A 24240-nucleotide genomic window follows, 5' to 3' on the forward strand; every position below is an offset into this window, starting at 1 on the left:
CCTTACTACTGGGATCACACACTGATAACACACTGTAACAAACCTCCTCCTCATGTACTCTCCTTACTACTGGGGTCACACACTGATAACACACTGTAACAAACCTCCTCCTCATGTAATCTCCTTACTACTGGGGTCACACACTGATAACACACTGTAACAAACCTCCTCCTCATGTAATCTCCTTACTACAGGGGTCACACACTGTAACAAACCTCCTCCTCATGTATTCTCCTTACTACTGGGATCACACACTGATAACACACTGTAACAAACCTCCTCCTCATGTAATCTCCTTACTACTGGGATCACACACTGATCACACACTGTAACAAACCTCCTCCTCATGTAATCTCCTTACTACTGGGATCACACACTGATAACACACTGTAACAAACCTCCTCCTCATGTAATCTCCTTACTACTGGGGTCACACACTGATAACACACTGTAACAAACCTCCTCCTCATGTAATCTCCTTACTACTGGGATCACACACTGATAACACACTGTAACAAACCTCCTCCTCATGTAATCCCCTTACTACTGGGGTCACACACTGTAACAAACCTCCTCCTCATGTAATCTCCTTACTACTGGGATCACACACTGATAACACACTGTAACAAACCTCCTCCCCATGTAATCTCCTTACTACTGGGATCACACACTGATAACACACTGTAACAAACCTCCCCCTCATGTAATCTCCTTACTACTGGGGTCACACACTGATAACACACTGTAACAAACCTCCTCCCCATGTAATCTCCTTACTACTGGGATCACACACTGATAACACACTGTAACAAACCTCCCCCTCATGTAATCTCCTTACTACTGGGATCACACACTGATAACACACTGTAACAAACCTCCTCCCCATGTAATCTCCTTACTACTGGGATCACACACTGATAACACACTGTAACAAACCTCCTCCTCATGTAATCTCCTTACTACTGGGATCACACACTGATAACACACTGTAACAAACCTCCTCCTCATGTAATCTCCTTACTACTGGGATCACACACTGATAACACACTGTAACAAACCTCCTCCTCCTGTAATCTCCTTACTACTGGGATCACACACTGATAACACACTGTAACAAACCTCCTCCTCATGTAATCTCCTTACTACTGGGATCACACACTGATAACACACTGTAACAAACCTCCTCCTCATGTAATCTCCTTACTACTGGGATCACACACTGATAACACACTGTAACAAACCTCCTCCTCATGTAATCTCCTTACTACTGGGGTCACACACTGATAACACATTGTAACAAACCTCCTCCTCATGTAATCTCCTTACTACTGGGATCACACACTGATCACACACTGTAACAAACCTCCTCCTCATGTAATCTCCTTACTACTGGGATCACACACTGATAACACACTGTAACAAACCTCCTCCTCATGTAATCTCCTTACTACTGGGATCACACACTGATAACACACTGTAACAAACCTCCTCCTCATGTAATCTCCTTACTACTGGGGTCACACACGGATAACACACTGTAACAAACCTCCTCCTCATGTAATCTCCTTACTACTGGGATCACACACTGATAACACACTGTAACAAACCTCCTCCTCATGTAATCTCCTTACTACTGGGGTCACACACTGATAACACACTGTAACAAACCTCCTCCTCATGTAATCTCCTTACTACTGGGATCACACACTGATAACACACTGTAACAAACCTCCTCCTCATGTAATCTCCTTACTACTGGGATCACACACTGATAACACACTGTAACAAACCTCCTCCTCATGTAATCTCCTTACTACTGGGGTCACACACTGATAACACACTGTAACAAACCTCCTCCTCATGTAATCTCCTTACTACTGGGATCACACACTGTAACAAACCTCCTCCTCATGTAATCTCCTTACTACTGGGATCACACACTGAGGAGCAGAGATCTCCACACACAACATCGACCAGGACCTGCTATGTATCTGCTAAATGCTGGAGGTTTAGGACCTGTGATGATGTCATAATCATGTGACCAGTACATGTGGAGGCGGAGCTCAGCAGGATAAAAGAGATTGTGGTTGAAGGACCTGTGATGATAGTCATGTGACTGCAGTGGGCGGAGCTCAGCAGAATAGTGAAACATGTTGTTTGTTATATTAAAGTTGCGTTAATAAAAAAAAAAAAGTGGAGGTCACATGCTTCCTCTCTAGCATAGAGTCCCAGTCTGCAGATAGCTCTAACGCTTACAGCAGCAGCCCCTGATCATGTGACTCCTCCTCCTCTTTCTCCATGTGACTGATCACATGACTGTGACATCATGGCAGGTGGTGTAAGGACAGGGTAAGCACACGGCTGCTGTACAGCTCTGCGAGAGTGAAGGTATGTGTGCGGTTGAGGCCGCCATTGTTATTGTTAACCCCTTCAGGACTTGACTATATTCAGACTTAACCCCTTGAGGACGCAGGGTGTAAATTTCTGCCTGTTATCTTAGCTCCCCAGGTTATATATTTACATTAATCTATATAGTGAACAATGGAGCTACGCTCGATTCATAGGCGTCGGTTCCCAGTTGCTATGAGCAACCGGGGGTCCCACCACTAATGGCGGACACTTGAAATCGCGCTGATGTCCACAGTTAACCTCTTAAATGCTGTAATCAATGCCGATCACTTCATCTAAAGAGGGGCTTATTGACGCTTATCAATGAGTCAAGATGGCCGCCGGAGGGAGGTCTCCTCGCCTGCGCTATGCCGCTTCATCTGGATCCATCTCTATGGTCTGCCTTCTGGCAGACTGTACAAGTAGATCGCAGATATCACTGATCAGTGCTTTGTCTATATGTATATTTATGGCAATCGAGTGATTGCGAACTACGGGATTGAAAAATGTATCCCCTATCTTAAGGATAGGGGATACGTTTCAGATTGCGGGGGTTCTGACCGCTGGGCCCCCCCCGCGATCTCCCGTACGGGGCCCCGGCTCTCTGCATAGAGAGGGCGTGTTGACCACCGCACGGAGCAGCGGCCGTCGCACCCCCTCCATACACTGCTATGGGAGAGCTGGAAATTGCCGAAGGCAGCGCTTCGGCTCTCCCATAGCAGTAAATGGAGGGGGCGCGACGGCCGCTGCTCCGTGCGGTGGTCAACACGCCCTCTCTATGCAGAGAGCCGGGGCCCCGTACGGGAGATCCCGGGGGGGCCCCAGCGGTCGCATCCCCCGCGATCTGAAACTTATCCCCTATCCTTAGGATAGGGGATAAAATGTTCAATCCTGTAGATCTCCTTTAATAGTCCCCTATGAGATTTATGATCACCTCCCTTTTTACTCATTTTATTTAATTAAAGAATAATATATATTTATAAATAAGCCCCTCCCCATTAAAAAATTAGACCGCCCCTTTTTCTCATTTTATAAAAACAGAAAGAAAAACGTAAAAAGAATAATAAATGATTTTAAATATAAATAAGCCCTGCTTTTTAATTTTTTTTTTATTTGGTCACATCACAACCCAAAAAAAAATAAATAAAAAGTGGAACAGATAAAAACTACAAATCACAGCGCAAAAGATAAGCCCTCATACGGCCCCGTATATGGAAAAATTAAAGTATTATAGGAGTCAGAATAGGGAAATGTAAACATTTATTTTGTTACAAAAGTTTTATTTAATTTTTTTTAAAGTACAGTCATCGAAAAACAATATAAATTGGGTATAAAGTTATTTTTTTATTGTATTGAACTACAGCAGTGCTTCCCAATCAGTGTGCCTCCAGCTGTTGCAAAACTACAACCTGTAGTTTTGCAACAGCTGGAGGCACACTGGTTGGAAAACACCAACCTACAGAATAAGGAGAACATGTCGTCTTTAGCGACCATCAAGAGGACGCTCTAGGCGGCTGCCTAAGTTGCCTATGGGCAATACCGGGCCTGCGTATTGCAGAGGTACTTATGGAGTAACAGAGTTTAAGGAAGGGCCAAGTTTCAAGATTCTGACATTCGAATAACTGTGTAAGAATAGACAGAATAATTCGGATAGGATGGTGCAAAATCCTAGCCTCTGTATTGATAACCGAAAGAACGTAACACAAGACGATGATGAAGAGACGCACTACCTGTCTAAGTTCTATCTGTACACTACAAATGAGGGATTTCCATCGGTGACACAGCAGACATCTAGGTGGTGGTCCAGTTCTGTCCAGACGCAGCCAGCAGATCTTCGGATGTGGACTCCATTGTTTTAATGATTTATGGGGTCATTCGGATTTTGGGACAGATACACGGAGTCCTTCATGTACTTCCCACAAAAAGGAGTCGCAGCGTGTTGGATCTGGTGATCGTGGAGGCTGAAGCAACATTGGTGACTTCCGACCCAACATTCCGGTGGAGTTTCATTGAGCTGTCGACGAACATCCAGATGGAAATGCGGAGGGGGTACAGTCCTGCATCAGGATTGGGATCCCGCTGGACCAGAGAAAAAACTTGCAGGCGGTAATGAGGTGGTTGCGAGCGGTCACAGAACATACAGCGGATCTTGCAAAATCCTGCGCAGTCCCTCAAACCTCTGGAATGCCACAAGGGGGTTATGAAATGGCATGGGGGGTTATGAAATGACAACAGACACTTTGTGAGAGCGGGCGAGAGTGGAACACACCTTGCGGGAGCGGGCGGTAATGGTTAGAAATCCACCGGGGCAGGATAAAAAAAAAAAAGAAAACAGTACCGCCCCAGGGCTCTAATGTGGTATAAGTAATTCCTATAACGTCCAGGTAGGAGGAGTCAGCAACCTGATCAGAAGTTCTACAGCGCCCGCGGCCCACTGGCTTTCATCGCTTGCAGGGGGAGGTGACAGCTTCTGTTCTCCGTCCTGCGCCTCACAACTCATTCATTTCCAGCACCGCGGCTCACAGGAGGAAAAGGAGATCAGCGCCTGCGGGTAACATGATTAGTACCTGATGTGGGGACAGCGCTGCAGCTGATAGTTCATTCATTCGGTGGGGGGGAGGAAAAGCAGGACAGCACCTGCGGGTCATATGAGTAGTTCCCCAGTGCACTGTGGCTGATAATTCATTCGAGGGGGGGGGGGGAGCATGGTGGAAAAGGGGGAAATAAGTGAAAACAAATACCGTGGAACCGCCATAAGTTTGAAAAATGCTATGGTACACTTTTTTGGTCTTACCGCCCAGCACTAGCTTCTGCAGAATTTAAAGGTTTCTGTTATGGGGATCTGGAGGAGCGTATTGCCCTTTACACAGATGATATGCTCCTTTTTCCTGGGAGATGTGGGACACTCCTTGCCCCCCTTGATGGCCCTTATAGAAATATATGGTAGTCACTCCGGTTTATCTATCAATTGGGATAAGTCCACGATCCTTCCCCTTGACCCACTCCCTCTGTACCGGTTATTGCTAGGGTTGGTCTTCCCGTGGTTACACAGTTTAAATATCTGGGTGTGTATGTTACGGCCCTCCCCTTGGACTATGTTACCCTTAATCTTACGCCATTGTTAGACCGTAGTTCTCGTAAAGTAGCTACTTGGTGTAAACTTCCTCTCTCCATGATCGGTAGATCCAATCTAGTTAAAATGGTTCTTATGCCTCAGTTGTTGTACATTCTACATAATACACCTGTTTGGATTCCTGTGAAATATTTTCTTAGGATTCAGTCATTGTTTAGGGAGCTTATTATGAATGGCAAGTCGGCTAGGATTCGTCTTGAAACATTGCAACGTGGCAAAGAGGCGGGTGGTTTGTCTATTCCAAATCCTTGGCTATACTCTTAAGAGTCGCAGGTTCAGCAGTTGAAGGGGTGGGCGCATTTTGCTACTATGGGGCGTACAGGTGATCTAGTCTCAAGGCGTGTTGGTAAAGTGGCCCCTATATATTTGCTGGAAATGGCTACATGGACATGGCCCCAGGATCTCCCTCCTACCTTTTGTACTTATTCGAAAAGTGTGGATGAAATTTAGGGCCCCTTATGCATTATCCTAAATTTGTTACATATTCTCCTCTTTGGCATAATCCTGGTTTACCTGAATTGTGTTTGTTACCTCATATTTCTCTTTGGATTACCCATGGGGTTTTATATCTCTCACAGCTATATGATGGGCAGATCCTGAAGTAATTTGCTCAATTATGGGAGGAATTTATTCTGCCTCACTCATTTTATTTAAATTTTTTTTTTTTTAATCGTTATCTACAACTGCGACATGCCCTTGATGCACAGTCTCGAGCTTGTGATCCGTGGTGGTAAATGAGTTATTCACTCAAATTTCTACTAAAGGTGTGATATCTGTGTTGTATAGGGAACTGCTGTCCTCTTATCTTGAGGCCTATCCGTTGAGTATTAAGGATAAATAGGAGGTGGATATGGGTCCTATGCCGGATGAGCAATGGACACATATTATGTCTATGACCCTGCGGCTTGCAGTGTCGGAAGCCCCCCAGTTGTCCAAAATATTTCTACTACACTGCGTGTATCGTACTCCTGCCTTCTTGCATAGGATTGGGGTGCAGCCGGATTCCTGCTGTCCCTGTTGTTCCTTGACCGATGCTCACTTCCTTCATGTGATGTGGGACTGTACTCACCTTACACATTTTTGGAATAATGTTTGTCAACTGATTTGCCGGGTGTTTGGTTGTCCGTTAGGTTTGTCCGCTCTGACAAGTGCTTTGCGATATCTGGAGGGGCTGGATGAGGATGGTGGCTTATACATTGGTATTAGTAGGATTTTGTACCAAGCTCGTAACTAATTGCACAGCATTTGGTTGCGGGCTTCCTCACCCACTATATCCGAATTGATTGCAAAATTAAATCATATTAGACTGGAAAAGGGTGTATATTTTAAGAGAAAAGGCAAGCGTAAAATCGATCCGTATGGGGGCCATGGATTGATACCCCTGGTCTGCAATCCACCTACTTGCAAAGAAATCCCATCGAGGTGTTTCCTGGGGGGAGGGTTTAGGGGGATCTCACCACTAATATTGTCTGTGTTTGGCTTGTAGATTATCCTTGTCTTGTTTACACTTCTGTTTTGTGCTTGCCTTGATGTGGTGTCTGCCGTATAATTTCCTGCTTTCTGTGTTCGGGTTACATATGTCACTTGCTTATAGCCCCCGTTTTTGTGCTATTTGATCTTGCATTTTCTCTCATGTGAAGTTCATACGGTATTTCTATATATGTTTTTTGCCTTTGCCATGCTTCTCGCTTGTGAGACAAGTCATTGTATTGCACTGTTTTTGTTTTCCCTGCTGTGAAGGACGGACACGGGGGTTGGGGGGGAGGGGGAGATTTCTGTGTGGGTTGGATGGGTTTTCTGGGTTTATTTGTTTGTTCTGTTTTTGTATGCTGCTCGTTTTGAAAAAAAAATTTCAATAAAAATTTCTAATAAAAAAAAAAAAGAGAAACCTCCAAAAAACGTCTATCCAGGTGGTATATTACACCATTTCGACATGTACTGGTGGTATCTTACAACATCTCAACTTGTTCATTTCTCGGATGTTTCAGATAAGTGTTGGAGGTGTCAGGAGGTTGGAATCCATGTCTGGTGGTTCTGCCAAAAAATACTTGAATTTTGGGGGGAAAGTGGGCAGGTTTCTATCTACACTGTGGATTCCCGGTGATTCTTAATGCCCCTTTGGCACTACTCAATGTAAACATTTTAATATTCGTTCCTATTACCATAGGACTACCATACTTCATACCCTTATAACTGTCTATCAAGGTATACTTAAAAAATGGAACACAGCGATGATCCCAACTATCAAAGAAATAGTTCATGGTATTAAAGGGGTACTCCACTCCCCAGCATTAATAACATTTCGTTACGAACACTGGTGTGGGCTTCAGGGGTCACCACGCCCCCTCCTATAGACTTGTAGTGGCTTGTAGATGTAGTGGCTGTAAAGCTTGTGAGTTCATGAGAAAAACTAAAAGCTACACTAGCTCAGTCACTGGTGAACAATTCTTTTTGAGGGATTTCGTGAACTGCCGCACAAAGGGGGTGGTGTACCTATGCCAATGTGGATGTCCTAAGGACTACATTGGAAAAACCACAAGAGAGTTTCGCCGCAGAATCTGCGAACATATAAACGACATTTCCCATAGACGGGACACTCCAATTGCACGACATGTTCATGAAGTACATGGTGGGAACCCAAAAACCTGTTCTTTCTCAGCTCTGGAAGTAGTGCGTCCTTCTCCAAGAGGAGGGAATTTGGATCGTCGCCTATTCCAGAAAGAAACATTTTGGATATATAAATTTAAATCCACTGCCCCATTAGGTTCAAATGAAATTCTATCCTTCACGTCTTACATTTAATGGTCAGTTCTGTAAACAGTCTATCTTTATCCTAGATTCTATGGCATAGGTGAGCCCTAATAGGTATTATGACAGATAATGCCTAGGCACCATTGGGCCACCAGTTTCCCAAAACTCCATGCCCATTGGCACGAAAAAGGTGCCATTTTCTGTATTTATGTTGGACACATTTTAGGTCCACCTTATATCTTTTACAATATTACGTTTATTTTTCTTATTAAAAGTGTCAGTTGGTGCAAATCGGAACCAACAGACCCATCTATGTTCTGTCTATGATTATAGGCTGGACCTTGAGTAACAGTAGGGACAGAAGGTCCTATTTGTGGAAACGTGAAACTGTGCCTACTCTGTGAGCCAGTACCTCTATATCCCCCATATTCATATTTTTGTCAATTTTTTCATCTAAGGTGGTTTTCTCTACATCTTTTAACTTCTAATTATGATCCACAATATTGCATCCTCAGTTCTATGAACAACAGGTTTATATTCACACTTAGCATTTGGACTGTGGATGGAGCATGCGCACTTCTAACCTACCTCTGTTAGTAGGCCACTTCCATTATACCCGCCCACTATGGGAGTTGTGTCCCACGTTACGTATCGCATGACGCGAGGATCCTGGTCATCTGATGCGCACATACACGTGCTGTTTCTTTACTTCCGGAATCTCGCGCTTCACACCAGCGGGACTTCGGCGTCTGAAGCCGCTTCCGCAGTATAATGCATTTGCCGGCACGGAAATATCAGGTAAGTCCGATGCTTTCAAACAGCAGCGTGATTGGACAAAGCATTGTTAGGGGAGGGTCTGGGATCTCCATTTAAGCCTCAGGGAGGCACAGTGTAACATGGCCACCAGCAGTCTTCCACCCTACTGTTCTCCATCCGCCATTATGGGATTGTCCACTTGCATCATATCACCCCTCCATTGTCCCCTGAAGAACTGGGGGTGAAACGCGTAGGGACTGCGGTCCTCCAGCAGCCTTGATAAGTATCCCACGGCTCTTTCCTTTGTGTATACCTATATCTGCAACTTTATGTCCTGTATGACTCTGTACCCTGATTCTTGTGGTTCTGAATGGTGAGCTACACAGAAAGCCACCCGGTTGATATCTACCTTGAGCTGTGAACCATTTTGGTTGCCCGTAGCAACCAATGGTTAAATTTTTTTCCTCACTGGTCTGCATTGAGCAGTGAGTTGTGGAGCAGCATTGCCATTAACATCTGCTGCGGTTGTCTATAGCAACTAGGTATTCCAGCTTTGTGTAATGAGCAGTGATTTGTGGAGCAGCATTGCCATTGATACCTAATTTTAGGTTAGGACATCCTCCCTGTCCACCGAGTTAGACAGGGCGCCCCAGTCTCTGAAATAGGGTGTTCTAGGGCACATCAGGGTAGGTTCCAGAGCGGGGCTGCCCGTTCACTCCGCCTAGGTTTAGGCCTAGAGTAGGGTGACCACCTAGGGTCAGGATAGCCACAGGGGCACTCAATATCCAGCCCGTGCTACCCCCAGGTCCCACCCCTACCTACCCTGCCCTCACACCCATCCTTTATTCTAGGATACCCTGTTTATATTGTTTATATCCTTTATAATTTGTTTACAATTGCTTTACTGCTGCTGGATCGGGGGATTGTGTTTTCTTCTCTGTAAGGCTGCAAATGGCCAACTTATCTTAGTCACGGTGCAGCATAAAGTGGTCTGAATGACCGAGATGTAAAAAATGTTGTCTCTTCTGGTTGGATGTACGATATTTGGGTACAACACCAGAATTGTTATGTGTTTTTTTTGATGGTCTATATATTTTAAAGTGATATAATTAAAGCAAAGTTTTAATGTTTTCTGTGATTTTCAATTTTGACTGGTACATTATAAATAATAATCTATTTCTGTGAATTCTCCTATAGACTTACATCAAGGGGGCGGGGCGTGATGCCACGAGTGGGCGTGGCGACCCCCGAAGCCCGCACGAGCGTTCGGACCTAAATTTTACAAACACAGGGGAATATCCCTGCAACGCCAACTGCTGGCACGAGTACAAAATATCCTCTACATTGAATAAGGATACTGATTCCTTGTTAAAAAGGATTAATAGTTAATGTAAATTTGGGTTAATAGTTACTCTAGAATTTAACTGATTTATATTATCTCCACACAAACTAATAGGTGACCCACTCCTTCAAAGATTTTCATGTCTTGGTCCGTGAATTCAGCTAAGTTATTGAGACAGTAGCCATATAGAGTTAATACCCGGCGCCACCAAAAAGGTCCCTTCTACTCAGTAAGACGTGAACTGCACTATGCGGGACATGACAGCGATATAGCCTTAATGGTAACTGACGTGCCGTAGCGTGAAGGAAACCAAGCCTTCTGATAATGCAATTTCGAAATAGAATATAAAGGCAGCACTCACCAGGTTCTTTTCCAGCATGTATCCTCTTATTCGGACATAAAGTGCATCGGCATGTACAGGCGGGGAGTAGGTGAATACACACGCAGGGGGAAAGGAGGAGACGAAGGTCCGTTGCCTTCTCCTTTTCCCCTGCGTGTGTATTCACCTACTCCCCGCCTGTACATGCCGATGCACTTTATGTCCGAATAGAGAGGATACATGCTCGAAAAGAACCTGGTGAGTGTTGCGTTCATATCCTATTTCAAGATTACATCAACTAAGTTATTGTTGTTACTTTGATTAAATATACATACAATGGGGCAAAATAGTATTTAGTCAGCCACCAATTGTGCAAGTTCTCCCACTTAAAAAGATGAGAGGCCTGTCATTTTCATCATAGGTTATAACCTCAACTATGAGAGACAGAATGAGAAAAAACAAATCCATAAAATCACATTGTCTGATTTCTAAAGAATTTATTTGCAAATCATGGTGGGAAATGTATTTGGTCACCAACAAACGAGCAAGATTTCTGGCTCTCACAGACCTGTAACTTCTTCAAGAGTCTCCTCTGTCCTCCACTTGTTACCTGTATTAATGGCTCCTGTTTGAACTTATCAGTATAAAAGACACCCAGGGATGTGGAATTTCTATCGCCCGATGCCCGGGACTAGCAGTTTTGGGCGCCGGGCAGGTGAATTTGTCAGGCCCTTAGCCCGGCTTCGGGCAAGCAGGGCCGGACCTGACAAGTGCGGCGATCTGCAGTCTGTATGGAGCGGGCTGCCGACTCCTGCCCGCTCCATACTCTGCAGCCTGTGTAGCAGAGCAGGGGAGATGAGAAGCTGTGTATGTGTCTTCTGCAGACGTGCGGGGGGGAGGGAGATGAGGGGGCGTGGCTTATTTCTCCCCGTGCAGACCTGCGTCCTCTGTCTTCACTCCCCGCACGTCTGCACGGGGAGACTGTATGCGGCGCTCACAGGGGAGTATGGAGTGGGCTCGGGATTCCTGCCCGCTCCATACTCTGCAGCCCCCGGCTGTTCTCAGTAGCCGGGGGCCGCCGCTAATAGCCAGCATGCGGCGATCGCCGCGGCTGGCTATTTACCCTTTAGATCGCCGCTATCAAAGCTGACAGCGGCGTCTAAAGGTAGATGTGAACGCTCCCTGGTGGGCTAGTGGGGTGGATCGCCCCCCGCAGCGCGATCGCAGGGGGGCGATCCACTATAGAGGTAGCCGGAGGGCTTACCTCTGCTTCCTCCTGTCCCGGCTCTGTCATTGATAGATCCTGGCTGGACCAGGCTCTATCAATGGATCACAGAGCACACAGATCAATGGAGTTCAATAGAATCTATTCATCTGTCTGAGGAATCTAATGATTCCTCATAAGTCTAATAAAATGTCAAAAAAATAATAATAATAATAAATAAGTTTTAATAAAAGTTTTAAAGACACACATTAACCTAGTGGTCTTCAAACTGTGCCCCTCCAGATGTTACAAAACTACAATTCCCAGCATGCCAGGACAGCCGTTGGCTGTCCGGGCATGCTGGGAGTTGTAGTTTTGCAACATCTGGAGGGCCACAGTTTGAAGACCACTGCATTAACCCCTTCCATGTTAAAAGTTCAAATCACCCCCTTTTCCTATATAAAAACATGCAAACATAATAAAAATAAACATATTTGGTATCGCTTCGTGCGTAATTGTACAACCTATGAAAATATAACATTATGTATCCCATATGGTAAATGTAAAAAAAAAATACCAAACCACAGATTTGAAATTTTTATATTATCCCAGAAAAAAAAAGTTAAAAAGCGATTAAAAAGTCAGATCAATACCAAAATGGTACCGATACAAAAAACAGATTATGGCGCAAAAAATGAGCCCTCATACAGCCTGGTATGCGGAAAAAAAATAAAGCTGCAGGGGTTAAAATATGGCAGTTAAAAAAAATTAGAAAAAGTCCAGAATTAGTAAAACATGACGTAAACGATACAAATCAGGTATTGCTGTAATCAGGCGCCTAAAGTATAAAACTAACCTGTTACCTCAACCACAAGGTAAATGGCGCAGAAACGAAAACCACCAAATCTGCTAAATTATCTTTTACTATTTCAATTTCACTTCCCTTAATATATATTTATATATTTTTTTTGGTTCAGAGAATGTTATTGAAAAATTAAAAGGTATCATTATAGTAGGTAGTTACGGCTATTATAGGGCGAGGAGGAAAAAATGAGAGCGTAAAAGCGAAAATTGGCCCGGACAAGTGGATCGTCATGAGGGACAAGTAGATTTTGCTCCATTTTAGTCCCGTGGACAAGTAGTTTTTTTTATAAAATTTCCACACCCCTGGACACCTATCCACAACCTCAAACAGTCACACTCCAAACTCTACTATGGCCAAGACCATAGAGCTGTCGAAGGACACCAGAAACAAAATTGCAGACAGGCACCAGGCTGGGCAGACTGAATCCGCAATAGGCAAGGAGCTTGGTGTGAAGAAATCAACTGTGGGAGCAATTTTAAAAAAAAATGGAAGACATACAAGACCAATGATAATCTCCCTCGATCTGGGGCTTCATGCAAGATCTCACCCCATGGTGTCAAAATGTTCACAAGAAAAGTGAGCAGAAATCCCAGAACCACACGGGGGGACCTACTGAATGACCTGCAAAGAGCTGGGAACAAAGTAACAAAGGCTACCATCAGTAACACACTATGCCGCCAGGGACTCAAATCATGCAGTGCCAGACCTGCCACCCTGCTTAAGCCAGTACATGTCCGGGCCAATCTGAAGTTTGCTACAGAGCCTTTGGATGATCCAGAAGAGTATTTTTGGAGCATGTCATATGGTCAGATGAAACCAAAGTAGAACTTTTTGGTAAAAACTCAACTTGTCGTGTTTAGAGGAGAAAAATTTCTGAGTTACATCGAAAGAACACCATACCTACTGTGAAGCATGGGGGGTGGAAACATCATGCTTTGGGGCTGTTTTTCTGCCAAGGGACCAGGACGACTGATCCGTGTAAAGGAAAGAATGAATAGGGCCATGTATTGTGAGATTTTGAGTGAAAACCTCCTTCCATCAGCAAAGGCATTGAAGATGAAACATGGCTGGGTCTTTCAGCATGACAATGATCCCAAACACACCTCCCGGGCATGAAGGAGTGGCTTCGTAAGAAGCATTTCAAGGTCCTGCAGTGGCCTAGCCAGTCTCCAGATCTAAACCCCATAGAAAACCTTTGGAGGGAGTTGAAAGTCCATGTTGCCCAGTAACAGCCCCAAAACATCACTGCTCTAGAGGAGATTTGCATGGAGGAATGGGCCAAAATACCAGCAACAGTGTGTGAAAACCTTGTGAAGACTTACAGAAAACATTTGACCTTTGTCATTGCCAACAAGGGGATATAACAAAGTATTGAGATGAGCTTTTGTTATTGACCACATACTTATTCTCCACCATAATTTGCAAATAAATTCTTTAAAAATCAGACAATCTAATTTTATGGATTTGTTTTCTCATTCTGTCTCTCATGGTTGAGGTTATCACCTATGATGACAGTTACAGCCTCTGATCTTTTTAAGAGGGAGAACTTGCACAATTGGTGGCTGACTAAATACTTTTTTGCCCCAGCGTGCGTGTGTGTGTGTGTGTGTGTGTATGTATATATATATATATATATATATATATATATATATATATATATATATATATATATATATATTATATATATATTTTTTTTTTTATTACTGAAGCTTAATATGTATCTAGTAGAGTACAATCCGGATCTATATCCATCTTTATTATGCTGAACCCTATGTTTTGGTACTGCCAGAGCTATGTTCATCCAACCACACCCCTTCCCTTCAATTCCTTGGTTGAACTTGATGGACGTCTGTCTTTTTTCGACCATACTAACTATTTACTATGTACTAACTGTATTTACAGATTGCAAACCAACCATTGTATATGTGCCTTGTTTCTATGCTCCTTTTATTTTTTGTTTGATGTATAACATTGTAAAAAAAAATTCAATAAAAAATATTATAATAAAAAAATAAACAAATCCTCCTCTGTAGGATGAGTTTCATGTAACAAAACTACATCGGGATGGAAACTGTTAAGATGATGTAGAGTTTTAGCTTGTGTTTTATATGTGGTTTTAAATTATCTTCTTATCTTCCTTCCGTTCAGACTCCACTGCCGATATCTTTTATGTATTTTTATGATTGACCGATCAACGATGGAGAGAGACAGAAACAACATGGCCGACAGGATAATAAGCCTCGCCCTAGAGATACTCTTCCGGCTTACTGGAGAGGTGAGGGATTCTGGGAGTGATGTCACATGACCTCATTCTTATCTATGTAATAACAGATGGATATGACTGGAGAGGTGAGGGATTCTGGGAGTGATGTCACATGACCTCATTCTTATCTATGTAATAACAGATGGATATGACTGGGGAGGTGAGGGATTCTGGGAGTGATGTCACATGACCTCATTCTTATATCTGTAATAACAGATGGATATGACTGGAGAGGTGAGGGATTCTGGGAGTGATGTCACATGACCTCATTCTTATCTCTGTAATAACAGATGGATATGACTGGAGAGGTGAGGGATTCTGGGAGTGATGTCACATGACCTCATTCTTATCTATGGATATGACTGGAAAGGTGAGGGATTCTGGGAGTGATGTCACATGACCTCATTCTTATCTATGTAATAACAGATGGATATGACTGGAGAGGTGAGGGATTCTGGGAGTGATGTCACATGACCTCATTCTTATCTATGTAATAACAGATGGATATGACTGGAGAGGTGAGGGATTCTGGGAGTGATGTCACATGACCTCATTCTTATATATGTAATAACAGATGGATATGACTGGAGAGGTGAGGGATTCTGGGAATGTATGTAGTGATATTAATGTGTCTCTCCATACACAGGATTACACAGTAGTGAAGAAGTCCTCTAGTGGGCGCTGTCGGGCCCCAGTTTCTGAGGCACACAAGAAAATAAATGAACAGAAGATCCTAGAGCTCACCAAAAAGATGATGGAGCTGCTGACTGAAGAGGTAACAATTCTGGGAATGCTGGGACATTATACAGTAATGGAGGGGTCTGGTGATGACTGGAGAGGTGACCCTGCTGGGAATGCTGGGACATTATACAGTAATGGAGGGGTCTGGTGATGACTGGAGAGGTGACCCTGCTGGGAATGCTGGGACATTATACAGTAATGGAGGGGTCTGGTGATGACTGGAGAGGTGACACTGCTGGGAATGCTGGGACATTATACAGTAATGGAGGGGTCTGGTGATGACTGGAGAGGTGACACTGCTGGGACATTATACAGTACTGGAGAGGTGACACTGCTGGGAATGCTGGGACATTATACAGAAATGGAGGGGTCTGGTTATGACTGGAGAGGTGACACTGCTGGGAATGCTGGGACATTATACAGTAATGGAGGGGTCTGGTGATGACTGGAGAGGTGATACTGCTGGGACATTATACAGTAATGGGGGGGTCTGGTGATGACTGGAGAGGTGACACTGCTGGGAATGCTGGGACATTATACAGTAATGGAGGGGTCTGGTGATGACTGGAGAGGTGACACTGCTGGGACATTATACAGTAATGGAGGGGTCTGGTGATGACTGGAGAGGTGACCCTGCTGGGAATGCTGGGACATTATACAGTAATGGAGGGGTCTGGTGATGACTGGAGAGGTGACACTGCTGGGACATTATACAGTAATGGAGGGGTCTGGTGATGACTGGAGAGGTGACACTGCTGGGACATTATACAGTAATGGAGGGGTCTGGTGATGACTGGAGAGGTGACACTGCTGGGACATTATACAGTAATGGAGGGGTCTGGTGATGACTGGAGAGGTGACACTGCTGGGACATTATACAGTAATGGAGGGGTCTGGTGATGACTGGAGAGGTGACACTGCTGGGACATTATACAGTAATGGAGGGGTCTGGTGATGACTGGAGAGGTGACACTGCTGGGACATTATACAGTAATGGAGGGGTCTGGTGATGACTGGAGAGGTGACACTGCTGGGACATTATACAGTAATGGAGGGGTCTGGTGATGACTGGAGAGGTGACACTGCTGGGACATTATACAGTAATGGAGGGGTCTGGTGATGACTGGAGAGGTGACACTGCTGGGAATGCTGGGACATTATACAGTAATGGAGGGGTCTGGTGATGACTGGAGAGGTGACACTGCTGGGAATGCTGGGACATTATACAGTAATGGAGGGGTCTGGTGATGACTGGAGAGGTGACACTGCTGGGAATGCTGGGACATTATACAGTAATGGAGGGGTCTGGTGATGACTGGAGAGGTGACACTGCTGGGAATGCTGGGACATTATACAGTAATGGAGGGGTCTGGTGATGACTGGAGAGGTGACACTGCTGGGAATGGTGGGGAACTGGAGAGGTGACACTGCTGGGACATTATACAGTAATGGAGGGGTCTGGTGATGACTGGAGAGGTGACACTGCTGGGAATGCTGGGACATTATACAGTAATGGAGGGGTCTGGTGATGACTGGAGAGGTGACACTGCTGGGAATGCTGGGACATTATACAGTAATGGAGGGGTCTGGTGATGACTGGAGAGGTGACACTGCTGGGAATGGTGGGGAACTGGAGAGGTGACACTGCTGGGACATTATACAGTAATGGAGGGGTCTGGTGATGACTGGAGAGGTGACACTGCTGGGAATGCTGGGACATTATACAGTAATGGAGGGGTCTGGTGATGAATGGAGAGGTGACACTGCTGGGAATGCTGGGACATTATACAGTAATGGAGGGGTCTGGTGATGACTGGAGAGGTGACACTGCTGGGAATGCTGGGACATTATACAGTAATGGAGGGGTCTGGTGATGACTGGAGAGGTGACACTGCTGGGAATGCTGGGACATTATACAGTAACACCACTGGAGGGGTCGGGGTGATGACTGTATCATTATGTGTCAGGTTCCTATAAGGTGTCAGGACGTGGCGGTCTATTTCTCCATGGAGGAGTGGGAGTATGTAGAAGGACACAAGGATCAGTACAAGGATCAGGTGATGATGGAGGATCAGCAGCCCCTCACATCAGCAGGTAATAGACATGACTATATACACACGTCCTCTCATTATTTGTATGTAAAGAATGAATTCAGTCTCTGTATGTGTTCCCTACAGTCAGATCCAGTAAGAGAACAGCAGCAGAGAGGTGTCCCCGTCCTCTTCTTCCACAGGATCAGGATCAGGTAGATGGAGATATTCCCTATGATCTGTAGAAGGGCTGTGAAGCTCTTGTGTTCAGTCTTGTTTTATCCTACAGTATTATATGCTTTATACTTGTGGTATGAAAAAGGTGGAGATGACAGGATTAAAACCTACTTGTCAGATCCCACAAAAAAACAACTATTATTTGTAGCTCAGTACCTCATTCTGATCATAGAAAACTATTATTGTCACATTATTTATGATACTTATCGAAAACATTCCATGTGACTTCCTCTACTGTCTGTTAACTATTGTACTATTTCTTTCACAGTTTATGAATCAGGAGGAAGATGCAAACAAAATTAATGCTCCAGACATAAGAGCAGAAAAAGAAGAAACGGATATAAGCGGTGATGAGCCGTTTAAGGAGGGCATTCCTACAGTGAAAGATCCGATCTATGTAAATGTTACAGACATAAGGGTTAAGGAAGAAGAAGACGACACATATATGTGGGGAGACAAGCCGTACATAAAAGACATTCCTACCGGGAAAGATCTCAACTATATTAATGCTTCAGAAATAAGGGTAAAAGAAGAAGAGACAGATGTGAGCAGTGATGAGCAGTATAAGGAGGACATTCCTACAGGTAACCGCCCAGGTGAGTAGTAACCACTAAATGCAGAGAAAAGTCACAGATTTTTTTTTATTTTTTTTTATTTTTAAGCTGAAGAGGACAAAGGTGAAGGTAATGAGTAGCAACGTAATCGGCTTGCAGATTTTCTGTTGCAGAAATTCCGGATAAAGCTGCAAAGAACCCCTAGTGGATTATGTACGTGTGAACATACCCTTAGAGTATTAATTTAATGTTTCTGCTGATGAAATTTTAAGCATCAAGGCATTCAAGTACATTAGTTGCATTAAGTAGTAGTGCAAGAGTTATGTCATAAGAGTTACATTTTGATTTCCTCAAGTCCGTAGGTGACACATGAATGGAGTTAACTGAGTAGAGATAAATGAGGGGTTAACAGAGTAGAAGCGGTTTAACCCCTTAACGACGAAGGACGTAAATGTACGTCCTGGTGATGCGGTACTTAACGCACTGGATTAATGCACTTAGCGATGCCCGGATCATGCGCGGTAGGTCCCGGCTGTTGATCGCAGCCAGGGACCCGCCGGTAATGGCGGACATCCGCGATCCCGCGGATGTCCACCATTAACCCCTCAGATGCCGTGATCAATACAGATCACGGCATCTGCAGCATCGCGGTCACTTAATTGGATGATCGGATCGCCCTCAGCGCTGCGATCCGATCATCCTGCACGGCAGCCGGAGGTCCCCTCACCTGCCCCCGCTGTCTTCCGGGAGTCTTCTGCTCTGATCTGCCTTCCCGCAGACAAGAGCAGAAGATGACCGATAACCCTGATCAGCGCTATGTCTTATACATAGCACTGAACAGGATTAGCAATCGAATGATTGCTTTAAATAGTCCCCTATGGGGACTATTAAAGTGTAAAAATAAAAGTAAAAAAACCCCTCCCCCAATAAAAACGTAATTTGCCCCATTTTCCCTATTTCACCCCCAAAAAGTGTTATATACATATTTGGTATCGCCACGTACGTAAATATCTGAACTATTAAAATAAAATGTAAATGATCCCGTACGGTGAACGGCGTGAACGGAAAAAAAAAGTCCAATATAGCTGCTTTTTTATAGCATTTTATTCCCCAAAAAATTTATAAAAAATGTATTAAAAGTTTTAAATAAGCAAATATGGTATCAATAAAAAGTACAGATCACAGCCCAAAAAATTAGCCCCATACCGCCGCTTATATGGAAAAATGAAAAAGTTGTAGGTCTTCAAAATAGGGGGATCTTAAACGTGCTTATTTAGTTAAAAAGTTTATTTTTTTTAAGCGCAACAGTAATAGAAAAGTGTATAATCATGGATATCATTTTAATCGTATTGACCCAAAGAATAAAGAACGTATGTCACTTTTACCGTAAATTGTACGGCGTGAAATCGAAACCTTCCAAAATGAGCAAAATTGTGGTTTTCTTTTTAATTTCCCCACACAAATAGTATGTTTTTTGTTGCGCCATACATTTTATGGTAAAGCGTGTGATGGCATTACAACGGACAACTGGTTGCGCAAAAAAACAAGCCCTTATACTAGTCTGTGGATGAAAATATAAAAGAGTTATGATTTTTTGAAGGCGAGGAGGAAAAAATGAAAATGTAAAAATAAATTTGTCTGCGTCATTAAGGCCCAAATGGGCTGCGTCCTTAAGGGGTTAACTAGCAGTACATCAAGAATAGATTAATTACAGCACTGCCCACTGACCTCTTCTATAAGACTCCCTCAAAAACACTCAGGACTCGTAAAGTATGCAGCAGTAGGAACATTTTATTGTGGGGATACTTGTGCCACCTCCGGACTCCAGGAAATTGAAATTTTAGATACATTTTCAGAGTTTCTTGTCGTCCTGTGGCGGCAAGAATATATGCCAGTAGAAAAAAAAAAAGAGGGAGGGTTATACCACTTTCAAGATGCTTGGATTACCAGTCGATCCTCTTAGAGTTTTGAATGACAAATACTTCAAGAAAGACCAGGTGGCTGGCTCAAAATTAAATTCTTAAAGCTAATTTAGTACCAGGGACAAGTCCTATCCTGGCGTTGGATTATGGAAAGACAGCATTAGCTGCTTTATTGTTTTGATGAATCTTGAGGCCAGATGTGACCTCCAGATGACACCTTCCAGCTGGGTTTTTAGTGTTAGAGTATTTGGCCTAAGCCCTTTATCGAAGCCTTCCTACCGGAACTTTAAAGGGGTAAAGCAGCGGGACCCCCGTGTTCAGACATGTTATCCCCTATCCTTTGGATAGGGGATAAAATGTCTAGGGGCGGAGTACCCCTTTAAGGTAGCTGACCTTCTGGAAGCCAGTAAGGTATTAACAACTTCGTGAGACAGGCCTTCACTTATAAGTAAGGAGTGTTCAAGTTGCAAGTTACAGTAATTCGACTCTTCACAAACCTCTCGGCTCGGTGGTTGCTGACTTTAGCCTGCATAAATTAGTTCTGCATTCAGGTGCTCCGGTGGGCTGGAGACTCTCCTAGGACTGTATCCACCTTTTCCAGCCCACCGGAGCACCTGAAAGTTTAACTAATTTATGCAGGCTAAAGTCAGCAACCACCGAGCCGAGAGGTTTGTGACAAATGGAATTCTTTTAACCCCTTAACGACGCAGGACGTATATTTACGTCCTGCGCCGGCTCCCGCGATATGAAGCGGGATCGCGCCGCGATCCCGCATCATATCGCGTCGGTCCCAGCGCTAATCAACGGCCGGGACCCGCGGCTAATACCACACATCGCCGATCGCGGCGATGTGCGGTATTAACCCTTTAGAAGTGGCGGTCAAAGCTGACCGCCGCTTCTAAAGTGAAACTGAAAGTGACCCGGCTGCTCAGTCGGGCTGTTCGGGACCGCCGCGGTGAAATCGCGGCGTCCCGAACAGCTGATCGGACACCGGGAGGGCCCTTACCTGCCTCCTCGGTGTCCAATCGATGAATTACTGCTCCGTGCCTGAGATCCAGGCAGGAGCAGTCAAGCGCCGATAATGCTGATCACAGGCGTGTTAATACACGCCTGTGATCAGGATGAGAGATCAGTGTGTGCAGTGTTATAGGTCCCTATGGGACCTATAACACTGCAAAAAAAAAAGTAAAAAAAAAGTGTTAATAAAGGTCATTTAACCCCTTCCCTAATAAAAGTTTGAATCACCCCCCTTTTCCCATAAAAAAAATAACAGTGTAAAAAAAATAAAAATAAAAATATATGTGGTATTGCCGCGTGCGTAAATGTCCGAACTATAAAAATATATCATTAATTAAGCCGTACGGTCAATGGCGTACGCGCAAAAAAAATCCAAATTCCAAAAAAGCGTATTTTGGTCACTTTTTATACCATTAAAAAATGAATAAAAAGTGATCAAAAAGTCCGATCAAAACAAAAATCCTACCGATAAAAACTTCAGATCACGGCGCAAAAAATGAGTCCTCATACCGCCCCGTACGTGGAAAAATAAAAAGTCATAGGGGTCAGAAGATGACATTTTTAAACGTATACATTTTCCTGCATGTAGTTATGATTTTTTCCAGAAGTGCGACAAAATCAAACCTATATAAGTAGGGGATCAATTTAACCGTATGGACCTACAGAATAATGATAAGGTGTAATTTTTACCGAAATATGCACTGCGTAGAAACGGAAGCCCCCAAAAGTTACAAAATGGCATTTTTTTTGTCGCACAATGATTTTTTTTTTCCGTTTCGCCGTGCATTTTTGGGTAAAATGACTAATGTCACTGCAAAGTAGAATTGGCGACGCAAAAAAATAAGCCATAATATGGATTTTTAGGTGGAAAATTGAAAGGGTTATGATTTTTAAAAGGTAAGGAGGAAAAAACGAAAGTGCAAAAACGGAAAAACCCTGAGTCCTTAAGGGGTTAACTTTGCTTATCTCTAGTGGTTGTCATCGAGCCTTTGATATGCACAGCTGTTGTTAACATCAAGTTGTCTCCTGCCCATAACATCATCTAGGTACACTCTCTCTGGATCCGTATTATTGTCCCGCCCTGTTTGTTAACATAATAAACTGAGGGTAGATTGTTCTAAAGAGCCAATACTGGCCTGTGGAACAGAAGAGGTTGGAAGTGGATGAGCGCTTTCTTCATTGCTCTCAGTTCCTTAAGATTGGAAGAAAAGTTCTTTTTTGCAGAAGTCCAGGTGTTTTGCACCCAGGAGTCCCCCCCACATGCGCACACCTATCCGTAGTAAGGACTACCAGTTGAGAAGCCAGGAGACACTTGCCCTGGAAAAGGCAACTCTGTTGTAGCCCCCATTTGAGATCTTCCTTGACGGCTGCATGAATGGGCATATGCAGAACCAGACTTTCCTGGGACTCGTCCAAGTTCCTCTGGATATGGCTTTGTAAAACCCAGATGTGGACGTTGGCCTATGGGCCTGCTTGTATTGTCGAAGGGAGTAGCCCTAGGCTTAGGACATAGCAAACCCAATTTTCCAGTTACATGAGGAGCCTAATAAAGTGCTGGATATTCAATATTCTGTCTCTGGTGAGACATAGGAGCATCTTCCTCGAGCATATTACAAACCCCAAATATGAAATCTTTGTTGTGGTAGTCCGTTGTGACTTACTGAAATTTATCTGGGACCCGTGATTCTGCAGGAACTGCATAGTAATCTGTAGATGCTGGCTGAGAAGAGCTTTGGATGTGGCACTCACCAGCCGGTCCTCAAGGTATGGTGTAACACTCATTCCCTGTAACCTGAGTGCTGACGTGAGCACCATGACAACCTTTTGTGAACACCCTGGGTGCCAATGTGAAGCCAAAGGGGAGGCAAGTGAACTGCAGGGGATGAACTCGAGCCTGATCTCTCACTGCTACCCGAAGATATTTTCTGTGGCTCTTCAGGATGGGTATGTGCAGGTATGCAACTTTATAGGTCTACGGAAGCAATAAAATTCCCCTTTTAGATATCCTCTGTCAAAGCTTGCGCACTTTAGGCAGTGTTCAATTTAGCTGGGGTGCATCGTGCAGCGTGCGCAGCGCTCGCTCCCGTCTGATTGACAGGCAAGAAGCTGCGCTGTTTTCATCAGTGTCCAGGCTGCACTATGAGAGTTAGGACTCGTGCATGAGTCTGAACTCTATGAGAGACTTGCAGCCGGGACATGTAGGGAGACCCCTAGTGGTCCGTTTTTACCAGTCAAAATAAATATATAAATATTTTTTAATGACATTGTATTAGAAAGTTGTTTCTAATGCATTAATTAACATCTTAAAAGTTTTTGCCGGCTTTATTTTTAATTAAACTCTTCCCTGGGTACACCATCTTCTATATCCTGTGAGAGATGGCTTAGCCATAGGCACGACACTCTTGCCACTGGTAGGGGTGATATCGCCACCTTAGAAGATGATGCTGCTGCAGCATAAGGTTTCTTGCAGAGAGAAGTAGCTTTCCTCTCCATAGGATCTGGCAACATGGTTGACTCCTCTAAGGGAAAGACCGTCCTCTTCGCCAGACGTGCAGACGCCAAATCCACCTTAGTTGGAACATCCCAACTTCTAGTGGATGAAATGGCACCATACTGGGCTGAGCAGGAGGAAAAAAATACAACGGATCCAAAATACATCTCTGCACTCCAAAACTCTATTGATTGCTATCACTGCTTAGACAGAGAAGTGGTGGATTA

The 24240-nt window shown here is 44.1% G+C and overlaps 2 protein-coding genes across 7 annotated transcripts in view; one reads left to right on the forward strand and one right to left on the reverse strand.

The window, feature by feature from the left end:
* The window catches only part of LOC130296575 (oocyte zinc finger protein XlCOF6-like), a 52080-nt gene extending 50068 nt beyond the window's left edge, over nucleotides 1-2012 (reverse strand). For 2 of the 5 annotated variants that reach the window (XM_056548303.1, XM_056548257.1), the window contains exon 1: nucleotides 1902-2011. In XM_056548303.1, coding sequence (XP_056404278.1) covers nucleotides 1902-1970 — 69 coding nt within the window. In that variant the 5' untranslated portion in view covers nucleotides 1971-2011. Of the gene's footprint in view, nucleotides 1-1901 lie in introns of all 5 variants that reach the window. The other 3 variants (XM_056548266.1, XM_056548284.1, XM_056548295.1) reach the window with 2 other exon arrangements.
* Nucleotides 2013-2227: 215 nt separating this feature from the next.
* The window catches only part of LOC130297228 (oocyte zinc finger protein XlCOF7.1-like), a 35314-nt gene continuing 13301 nt past the window's right edge, over nucleotides 2228-24240 (forward strand). The window contains exons 1-7 of one of the 2 annotated variants that reach the window (XM_056549439.1): nucleotides 2228-2388; nucleotides 14907-15033; nucleotides 15668-15796; nucleotides 17730-17856; nucleotides 17940-18007; nucleotides 18298-18625; nucleotides 18743-18796. In XM_056549439.1, coding sequence (XP_056405414.1) covers nucleotides 14938-15033; nucleotides 15668-15796; nucleotides 17730-17856; nucleotides 17940-18007; nucleotides 18298-18625; nucleotides 18743-18796 — 802 coding nt within the window. In that variant the 5' untranslated portion in view covers nucleotides 2228-2388; nucleotides 14907-14937. The remainder of the gene's footprint in view (nucleotides 2389-14906; nucleotides 15034-15667; nucleotides 15797-17729; nucleotides 17857-17939; nucleotides 18008-18297; nucleotides 18626-18742; nucleotides 18797-24240) is intronic. The other variant, XM_056549449.1, reaches the window with a different exon arrangement.

The sequence above is a fragment of the Hyla sarda genome, chromosome 1 (genome assembly GCF_029499605.1).
Source record: "Hyla sarda isolate aHylSar1 chromosome 1, aHylSar1.hap1, whole genome shotgun sequence".
NCBI lineage: Eukaryota > Metazoa > Chordata > Amphibia > Anura > Hylidae > Hyla > Hyla sarda.